The sequence below is a fragment of the Petaurus breviceps genome, unplaced genomic scaffold (genome assembly GCF_028583685.1).
Source record: "Petaurus breviceps papuanus isolate PSGF00001 unplaced genomic scaffold, PetGlider_PUasm1.0 90823, whole genome shotgun sequence".
Taxonomy (NCBI): domain Eukaryota; kingdom Metazoa; phylum Chordata; class Mammalia; order Diprotodontia; family Petauridae; genus Petaurus; species Petaurus breviceps.
In genome coordinates, this window is record NW_027187352.1 from 744,159 (window position 1) to 755,142 (window position 10,984).

Genomic DNA, 10,984 nt, shown 5'->3' on the forward strand with positions numbered 1-10,984 from the left:
TTTTTGTATAGATTGCAGGGAGTATTCTGGCTCTAGATGAATCTTTCTTTGTTCATGAGTGACAGAATCAGTGTCATGTACCTAGTCCCTCATTAGAGGAGGTCCATCTTTCATTTTAGTATTCATTCTCTCATTGTTAACCAGAAAAACTCACTTTTCCAAGGTATAAAAGATTCAAGATGCTTCTAACAGGGGTCTTTGCTTTACTAGAGGAAGACAAACCATTCTTTTATTAAGTATTCACTAGCCATCATTAATAAAATGATTAGGAGCAGCCAGGTAGCACAGCGAGTAAGGATGACATGGGTATCAAATCCGAGTAAGGATGACATGGGTATCAAATCCGGGCTCAGATACTCAGCACCACACCCAGAAATAACTGGCTGTGTAACCTTGAGCAAGTTACTTAACCCCGACTGCTTTATAAAAATAAATAAATAAATAAAATGATTAGTTACCCAGAAACTGAGTCTCTTCAACTTTTCATGCATCCTCCTTGTCTGCTCATTGAAGCAGCCTGGTCCCAGGTGCCAGCTCCTCTCCCCAGCTTCCCGGCAGCCCTGCTCCTATCACTGCCTCCCTGCTTCCAGCTCCTCTGTCCTGAATGAGTCAGCCTCCTCTCTCCCATGCTCCTGCCCTGGTAAACTGAGGCTCTGAGACTGAAGGGCATAGTTAGGATATCTCCCAGGAGTCATGTTCTGAATGCAGCTGGAACCTACTTGGAATCCAAGTCCCCCTGATTTGTCACCTGTTGTTGCCCTCAGTTGTCAGTCATTCTACCCTACCCTCTTCCAGGAAGATTTTTATTTGTCCAGTTGAACTGGTCTTTTCAATTCAATTCTTATTTTTAGAAAACAACTTATTTCTATTTTAAATGTTTCCTTAACATTTTACTAGGGTATATGATGTATTTTTATCTTCTCTCTAATTTGGTTATTACGGGACCTTTTCCATTTTTGTTTTTTTACAGCCTGTCTGTGTGACCCTGCACTACTTAGTCTCTTACCTCTCCTTACCTGAGACTAGAGGTAGCAGAGGAGTCAGAGACCTTCATTGCTATAGGAAATTCCTCCTCCAGAATTCCCTAGACCAACTACATTATTCTTAAAAAAAATATATCAGTTACGTTTACTTTTAAAATGTTCCACTGCTTTTTCAAATATTTGTCTTAAATCTATATTTTTTAATCCATATTGCTTTAAATGGTTTTTATTTCTTTTTCTATTTAAAAAGGTATTATATTTACTTTATAAAAATATTGCTAACCTTTATAAAACATTTGGTTTGATTTCATTGACAGCAGAGGAATTTCAAAGTGGCCAATTCCAGGAGCAGGACAGAGAAGTGGCAGAGACCAGCAGGGACTCACCTGTCTCTTCTGAGGACCTCCATCTTCGACAAAGGCTGGCCTCCAAAGAATCCATCTCTCTTTTAGAGATACAGGAAGGGGAAGGTATGGCAGCTTGACCATAGAGCAGCTACTCTAAAAACACTTATTTTGGGCCCCCTTTTGAAGAGGTTACCCATAAAGAGGGTTAGGGTTGCTCTGGAGACCCCAAAATACCAACACGCTGGGTCCTGCTGAATGAATTCGACTCAAGTTTTCTCTCAGCCAAAAAAAAAGTAAAGTTTTTTTAAAAAGTTTGCTTGTAGAATCCAGGCTCAGACACTTAGCACCCACCCAGAAACACCTGGCAGTGTAACCTTGAGCAAGTTACTTCACCCCATTTGCTTAGATGGGGCCAGGTGGCTCAGTGAGTAAGAGCACTGGCCCCAGTGTCGGGATGAGCTGGGGATCAAATCCGGGCTTAAATACTTAGCACCACACCCAGAAATAACTGTCTGTGTAACCCCAATTGCTTTAAAAAGAAAAAAGTTTGCATGTATTAGAAACAGAGTAATCTCTGCTGGGTCATTCAATGGCACTCTCACTATTCTATGGTGCTCTCACAAACATGAAGGCAATATAGGGTCTTATATATAGAAGGTTGTGGAGGGAATCTAGGGGTGATCTAGAGGAGGAGTTTGGGGAGAGTCGTCAGGAGGAGTTAATGAGGTCAGTGAGTGATTAAGGGTGGGAGGCCACCTGGAGACTACAGACAATGGTGGGCTAGGCCATTTCAAGGGTGAATTGATATTTTGATAGGCTCAAGGGTGGGAAGTCTAGTAACAGAGGCTTGGGCTCAGCCACTATGTAAGGGTTATTGCCTCATGCAAATGCCTCATCAAATGAGACTATTTAATCAGAGTTCAAGGTGGGTTCTCAGAGCCTGTACCTCAAGGACTCAAGGAGAGGTCAAGGGGGCTTCCAGAGCCCATACCTCATCATTCCCCCTTCAAACAAATGGCACCCAAATTCCTCTGGGGCAAAGGGCAAAGGTATTAGCTTCTGAAAGCCCTTCATGATCCGAAAGGGGAGTAGAGCTGTCCCTGCCTCTCTGGGTCTCATTCAAGGGAATCAGATTTCACATTCAAGGGGTCAGACTCTGGAATGTGGATGATGCCAGGTCCAGGGGGCTGGAGAACTTGGATTCAGTCGCCTTAGTGGTCATCCAGAGGTTGATGGCTTGAACCCTGGAGGAGACAAACCTGGTATATGGGAAAGGTAAAAGTGTGGTTTCTCAGAGACTATCTGCTAGAGTAAGTAAGGCCTTAGGCCTAAGTTTCCATTTTCTAGAAATTATGTGACTTTGAAACTTTAGAAATCCTTCTGTATAATTGCTCTATTCTAGTCAGCCCTTCTCACCCAGCTTACCATAAAAGAGTTAAGTTTCTATAGAACTGCAGGAATTGCTGAACAAGACTACTGATAAGAAGGTCAAGTGCCCATCAGAAATTATACACCAAAGCCCCCTAAAACCTGCCAGAAGGGGCCCCTACCAGGGTCCTTGGAAACCACCTAATAGTCCATAATAGTGAGGGAAAGTTTCACCTGTGATGCTAGAAACATACCCCAGATATAAGTCTGTTCTTGCTAGCCCAGATACAAGTCTGTCCAGTCACCGAGGTTAATAAACACTCCTATCAAATTATAATTGGCTGGGCTGTCATGTCCATTTTATTTGTCCATTTCAAAGGAACAGGCAGTAGCCTTGGGAGAAAGCTGGTTCCCAGAAAAATTCCTAGATAATACTAAAAATAATGAAGAATGGAAGGAGCTGGCAGCAGGTGGATTTGACCAATCAAGGAACAGACAGTAGCCTTGGGGCACTCAAGCCCAGATAAGAGTGTACCTAGGTTGGACTGAGAGGGGGTCCAGTATTCTGAGGTTGTACTGCACTTAGGTAATGGACCTAATGTATTATGTATATTATCTAATAAGATTAGAGCCTCATTAGTAATAATTATGTTAATGTTTGGGAGGCATGTAACCCTTGCTTATTTAACCCAGCTTTAGCTTCTGTATGGCGGCCTCCTCTCCTTGGCATTGTTCTAGTGACTGGACCGATGGCTTCTCTCGAGATTCTAATAAAACTTGCTATCTTCACTTTGAGGTCTCCGAGTAGTCAGTTTGGGTTAGGGTCTTTGTACCCCACACAAAGAGGTTAAGCAAACAAAGACCAAACAGGCACCAAAAAAAAACAGAAAAGGCAATTTCCCTGGTAGGAATTAAAGACGACTGTGTCAAGGCCAAAAGGTTGTCAGATATCCCTTTCCATTCTAAATTGCTCCATGGACATTTAGCACATGGAAAGCAGTAGCAGGCACAGAATCTAATAGTTTTCAAAAACAGACAACTCCCAAAGCCTGTTCTCTCCTTCCATCATCATAGAGAGTGAAAGGTTTTTTCTAGATTGGGTAATGCTGGAGTGTTAGTCAAAAGTTTCACCTGGTGGTCTGGGCCACCAATTAACTTGATTGCAGTCCCTCCCAGGACTTGGGCTTAACTGGATATAAACCACTCCGAAGGAACACTTCCAGATGGGGTGTCTGTGCTTATCTTCCATTCTTCAGAAACTGTTCGCATGTCCATGTTCTCCAAAATAACCAAAAAGGACTGAAAACCTGAGGTTAGGCTGAGCACAAAACAGCCTCCTAGCTTTCTGACCTAATGGGACCTAAGAAGTCAGGCCCAAAAAAAACCACACAGAAAACCGCAAAACAAAACAAAAACTGTACTTCCAAGGTACTAGGGAAAGAGAAGCCTTTTGTACCTTACAGTCCAGCCTGGAGAATAACTTGAGATTAGCAGTGTTTCCGGGTTAGGCAACCATAAAAATTAAGAGGCCACCCATAAAGAGGGTTAGGGTTGCTCTGGAGACCCCATAATACCAACGCCGGGTCCTGCGGAATGAATTCAACTCAAGTCTTCTCTCAGCCAAAGAAAAGTAAAGTTTATTAAAAGTTTGCTTGTATTAGACACAGAGTAAGTCTGTGCTAGGTCATTTATGGCACTCTCACTATTCTATGGGACTCTCACTATTCTATGGCTCTCTTATTATTCTATGGTGCTCTCACAAACATGAAGACAAGATGGGGTCTTAAATATAGAAGGTTGTAGGAGAAATCTAGGGGTGATCCAGAGGAGGAGTTTGGGGAGGTTCCTCATGAGGAGTTAAAGAGGTCAATGAGTGATTAAGGGTGGGAAGCCACCCGGAGACTACAGACAATGGTGGGCTAGGCCATTTCAAGGGTGAATTGATATTTTGATAGGCTCAAGGGTGGGAAGTCTAGTAACAGAGGCTTGGGCTCAGCCACTATGTAAGGGTTATTGCCTCATGCAAATGTCTCATCAAATGAGACTATTTAATCAGAGTTCAAGGTGGGTTCTCAGAGCCTGTACCTCAAGGACTCAAGGAGAGGTCAAAGGGGTTCCCAGAGCCCATACCTCACCACTTTCACTGCCTAGAATTTCCAGTATTGCTCGAAGGGTAGTCTTTCTTCCCCTCTCCCCTCTTCCCCTCCATCCCTCCTGTTCCCCAACCCATCTCCAAAGACAGTGGGTTACAGCTTAAAAATGCCCAGGCCAGCCAAAGAGATTCTGGAATCTCTGGCCACTTCTGCCTTTCCATTTCCTCCAAACTTCTTCAGAAGTGAGCATTTTACTACCCTAGTGACATCATGGAGGGTAGAGACTTCAGAATTTGGGATTTGGTTAAGAGTTGCCAAGAGTAAGATGACAAAACAGGAAAATGATAAATGCTGGAGAGGATGTGGAAAAATTGGAACACTAATGCATTGTTGGTGGAGTTGTGAAGTGATTCAACCATTCTGGAGAACAATCTGGAACTATGCCCAAAGGTTTATAAAAAGGTGCATACCCGTTGACCCAGCAATACCAGTTCTAGGGCTGTATCCCAAAGACATCATAGAAATGAGAAAAGGACCCGTATGTCCAAAAATATTTATAGCAGCTCTTTTTGTGTTGGCAAAGAATTAGAAATCAGGGGGATGCCCATCAATTGGGGAATGGCTGAAGCAGTTGTGGTATATAAATGAAATGGAATAATATTGTGCTATAAGAAATGAGGACATAAGAAATGACAGACTTCAGAATAACCTGCAGAGACACTTATAAACTGATGCTGAGTGAGGAGAGCAGAACCAGGAGAACATTGTATACAATTACAGACACAGAGTATGTGTGATTGATGGGGTACAGGTTCTGGGAACCCCCTTGAACTCTGATTGAATCTTCCCATTTGATGAAGCATTTACCTGAGGCCATAAGCCTTTCATTACAGCTAGGCCCAAATCTCTTACTCTTACTAGCCTAGCCCTCCATTAGACTTTTTTACAGGAAGAATAGGGGGTGTTACATGGGGACTGACAAGGGACAAGAATTTTATATTTTAGGAATTTTTCAATTAATGGTTGGTGTCTTTCCCAGGCCTCCATTGTCCAGCTACTTCCCACCCTTGATCCTATCAAAATATCTATACCCAACACTGTTACCCTTAAACTAGCCTAGCCCTTCATTGTCTGTCATCTCCTTCAGCTATTTCCCACCCTTAATCTCCTCAAGAGAAATGTTTTTTACATTCTATCTGGGTGACCCTGGGCTAGTCACTTACCTCTCTGTGCTCTCTGAAAGTAGAGATAGCAAAGGAGGCAGTAACCAGCATTGCTACTGGAAATTCCTCCTCCAGAATCCCCTATACCAATGAAATCTCAACCCTTATCCCTTCAAAAACAATCAGTTATATTTACTTTTAAAATGTTCCATTTTTTTCAAATATTTCTCTTAAATCCATATTGTTTAAAATGATTTTTATTTCATGTTTTTTTTTTTCATTTTAAATGTTATTACATTTTCTTTTCTTTTGGAGGAACATTTGGGGTTAAGTGACTTGGCCTGAGTCACATGGCTAGTAAGTGTTAAATGTCTGAGGCCGGATTTGAACCCAGGTCCAGCAGTATTTCAAACTGCCTGATTCCAGGAGGAGGAGAAAGAAGCAGCAAGGACCAACAGGGACCCCCCCTGTCTCTCCTGAGAACCTCCAGCTTCTCCTAGGGCTGCCAGCAAAGAAATCTGTCTCTCCTTTAGTGATACAGGAAGGGGAAGGTAGGACAGCATGACCACAGAGCAGCTCCTATAAAAAGCCCTTCTTATGGTGTGGAGCTTCTTTGAGAACCAGTGGAAACTTCTGTTGAGAGCTTCTGAGAACCAGCTGGAGCTGCCAAGAATTCCAAGGGCCAGCCAGAGCTACCGTAAGTGAGAGAGGAGGATCCCTGCTTGAGGTAACCTGTTCTGTTGTGAAGGTTTGGGAATGTGGGTGTTCACTGCATTAACCTTGTGTACCAACTTTGTGGTTACTATAATGACTTTAACTTTCTGGTTCTGAAACTTGGTTCCCTGGTATTTGAATAAAGACTTGAGGTGGACTGGACACTGTGAGCTTCAATATGGAACAGGACCTGCACAGAGAGCCGGACAAGGAACTGGGAGCTGTCTGCCTTTGAACTTAGGAGGCAATTGGTTAGATTTGGGCATGAGCTGGGACCATGGAAGCTGAGAGCCTGCTTCAAGTCAAGATGTCCAAAAAACCTAGCTGTGTGACCTTGGGCAAGTTACTTAAACCCAATAGCCCTCCAAAAAGCAAAAAAAAAAAAAAAAGACCTGTCCTTGGGTATTTAATGCCAACTGATGATATTGTAACTTAATTGTGACCTAGGGGTGGATGGCCTTTGTACTTTGTGATTGACTAAATGAATATACTTTGGTTAAGAAGGAAGACTTTCTGATTGAAGAGATTGAGATGGTGTGACCTGGGGTGAACTTTATGATTGACTAAATGAATGCACGTTGTTTAAAAGTGAACTTTAACCTTTTTACTTTGTGATTGAATTAAGGATTTACTAAATGAAGGACTTACTAAATGAATGCTATCTTTTGCTTAAAACTATGTGACCACTTTGGTGAAAACAATGTGGCCATTTCAGTGATAAGTTGTGAAATTATAACATTTTGAATGCTGTACTTTTTTTATTATGAATGTTTTTTCTTAGTTTATTACTGAATAATAGAGAGTTCACTATACTGTGTAATCAGAACCTTGAAAAGCTGTTCACAGTAGTAGTCCTCTGGAAAGCTGCTAATGCATGGCTTTACAATTTTTTGGAATTATTTTATAACCTTATATTGCTGAGAGGAGCCCAGTCTATCAAAGTTAGTTGTTACACATAAGATATGTCTGTAATTGTGTATAAATTTCTCCTGGTCCTGCTCTTCTCACTCAACATCAGTTTATACAAGTCTCTCCAGGTTATTATGGAGTCTGTCTGCTCCTCATTTCTTATAGCACAATAGTATTCCATTACATTCATGTACCACAACTTGCTCACCTATTCCCCAGTTGATGGGCATCCCCTTTATTTCTAATTTTTTGCCACCACAAAAAGAGCTTCTATAAATATTTTTGTACATACGGGTCCTCCTCCCACTTCTATGATCTCTTTGGGATACAGACCTGGTAGTGGTGTTGCCAGATCAAAGGGTATACACAGTTTTATAACCCTTTGGGCATATATCCCAAATTACTTTCCAGAATGGTTGGATCGGTTCACAACTCCACCAACAATGCATTAGTGTTCCAATTTTTCCACATCATCTCCAGCATTTATCATTTTCCTTTTTTGTCTTAGCCAATCTGACTGGTGAGATGTGGTACCTCAGAGTTGTTTTGACTTGCATTTCTCTAATCAATAGTGATTTAGAGCATTTTTTCATATGCTTATAGATATCTTAAATTTATCCTCTGAAAACTGCCTGTTCCTATCCTTTGACCATTTATCAATTGGGGAATGACTTGCATACTTATAAATTTGACTCAATTCTCTGTATATTTTAGAAATGAGGCCTTTATCAGAGACAGACCAGATTTATCCCAGATCAGATTAAGAAGAGAGTGCTTAAATAGATCCAGGAGAGATATTTTAAAAATTATTGGACTACCTAAAAGGCATGATCAAAAAAAGAACCTAGAAATCATCTTTCAAGAAATTATCAAGGAAATCTGCCCTGATATTCTAGAACCAGAGGGTAAAATAGATATTGAAAGAATCCACCAATCACCTCTTGAAAGAGATCCCAAAAGGAAAACTGTAGCCAAATTCCAGAGTTCCCAGGTCAAGGAGAAAATATTGCAAGCTGCCAGAAAGAAACAATTCAAGTATTATGGAAATACAATCATAATACCGTGTTTCCCCGATAATAAGACCTATCCCGAAAATAAGCCCTCCCCTTACTGTGTAAGATTCCTCTAAAATAAGCCCTCCCCCGAAAATAAGCCCTATTGAGATTGCTACTGTAGTGAAGGTGATCCCCTGCGCTACACGCTACATTACGGATACCCTCTGTATGCACCGTACCCCCCCCCCCCCCGTGAAACGCACGCCGTGCTCCGAGCTGCATCCAATCAGAGCTGCAGCAGTGAGCTCGTCATCCTGTTCTTCCCCAGTGATTTGCTTGCTGGCGCCATTGAGAGCAGTGCCGCGGAGGAAAGCTGAGGCAGGACAACATAAAAACCCGGTATGTAAGCGGGAGTGAGGGGGCATGATGGAGGATAAAAAGGGCATGATGGAGGAAAAAAGAAGAACTCAGGGGGCATGATGGAGTGAAAAGAAGGACTGATGGCCATAATTTTATTATTCTGTCTGTTTTGACCCCCAGACATGAGTACAAAAAGGAAGAGCTATACTGTTGAGTATAAGAAAGCAATTGTAGAGGAGTCACATGGCAAGAATCTTGCAGTTTTTTGTAAAGAAAAACTTTTGGCTCTTCAAATGGTCAGAAAATGGAGAGCAGATTATAATAACCTCAATCAACAGGTGGATGAGGGAAAAGGGAAAAAGCACAGGTCTGGATCAGGTCGGCAGCCCTTATATCCTGACTTGGAGATTCTCATTGGTGAATGGATTGCTGACAGGAGAGCAAAGGCCTTGGTTGTGCGCAGGGCTGATATTCAAGCATTTGCCCTTTCAATGGCACCAGAGTTTGAAATGGTCTCAGAAGGATTCAAAGCATCACAACACTGGTTGGACGGTTTCCTTCAATGGTATGAACTGTCCCTAAGAAGATCAACAACACTGTTTAAGCTGGAAGATGCTGAAGTTATTAAACGTGCACTTGCATTCAAGTCCTTTATTGATAGGATCGACATTTCCAAGTACCAAACCTGCAATATGATTGCTATGGATGAAACTGCAGTGTTTATGGGACAAGGACCTCAAACAACAATTCATCACAGGGGTGCAATGTCAATCTACATTCCCACCACTGGCTATGAAAGTGCATGGGTCACCTGTGTTTTGGCAATTCGTTTGGATGGAAAGAAAGCCACACCTCTAATCATCAATAACGGCAAGAAAGATAAGATTGAACATGTATCTGGCATTTACGTTCTTGAAACCGAAAAAGCCTGGTGTACACAAGCCGTTATAAGAAAGTGGGTTGATTTAATGCTGCCACTTGTTATGCGAGGTAACCAAAGAGGTCTGATAGTCTGGGATAGTCTGATAGTCAGCACTCACCGCTCTAAAGAAATGAAGAACTTCCTTGCAGAGAAGAATAGATCAAGTAATGATTCCTGCAGGAATGACTGCCTATCTCCAGACCCTTAATATTGCAATAAACAATCCATTCAAGGACCATTTGCGCATGGAAGTCAATGACTACATTGAAAATAGAATGGAAAGAAATCAGCATGGAAACTTTGTGAAGCCCTGTCTGCAAGAAGTCGTGACTTGGGTGAAGAAGTCATGGGATAAAATTACTGACAGCTGTGTCGCCAAGGCACTACGAGCAGGTTACCTGGACAAGACATATTCATTTAAAGAGAGCTATATTGCTGGACATGACAGATTGGGTCCACTTCTTCTGAAGAAAATGGAGGCGCAAGACATCCAGGACGGAATTCAGGGTATGGACACTTATGACGATGTTGTTGAAGAAGATGACATGATCATTATTGAATAAAGGTACATTTTTTTGTTCACATTTACCTGTTTATTAAAATTGCTGTCAATGTTCATTAAAATAAGCCCTCCCCTGAAAATAAGCCCTCTGGTGTTTTTCTGTCCAAAAAAATTAGTAAGACGGTGTCTTATTATTGGGGAAACACAGTAACATAAGACTTAGCAACTTCTAGATTAAAGGATTGAAGGTCGTGCAATATGATATTGTGGAGGGCAGAGGATCTAGGATTAAAACCAAGAATCAGTGAAATAGAGGACTTTCAGGCATTCTTGCTGAAATGATCAGAGCTGAAAAGAAAATTTGACTTTCAAATACAAGAATCAAGAGAAGAATAAAAAGGTAAAAAGGAAAGACAAATCATAAGGGACTTATGAAAGTTGAACTGTTTACATTCCTACATGGAAAGATGATATTTTGTAACTCATAAGACATTTCTCAGTATTAGGGTAGTTGGAGGTAATAGATGTGTAGATAGACAGACAGACAGACAGGTAGATAGACAGATAGATAGATGATAGATTAGATAGATAGATAGATAGATAGATAGATAGATAGATAGATAGATAG

At 41.5% G+C, this 10,984-nt stretch overlaps 1 protein-coding gene across 4 annotated transcripts in view; it reads left to right on the plus strand.

The window, feature by feature from the left end:
- Nucleotides 1–10,984, plus strand: part of LOC138148236 (myelin-oligodendrocyte glycoprotein-like) — a 111,010-nt gene that overhangs the window by 49,646 nt on the left and 50,380 nt on the right. The window contains exons 7-9 of one of the 4 annotated variants that reach the window (XM_069070786.1): nucleotides 1,301–1,453; nucleotides 8,901–8,971; nucleotides 9,113–10,419. In XM_069070786.1, the coding sequence (XP_068926887.1) occupies nucleotides 1,301–1,453; nucleotides 8,901–8,971; nucleotides 9,113–9,118 (230 nt within the window). In that variant the 3' untranslated portion in view covers nucleotides 9,119–10,419. Of the gene's footprint in view, nucleotides 1–1,300; nucleotides 1,454–6,269; nucleotides 8,421–8,900; nucleotides 10,500–10,984 lie in introns of those variants that run through there. The other 3 variants (XM_069070785.1, XM_069070788.1, XM_069070787.1) reach the window with 3 other exon arrangements.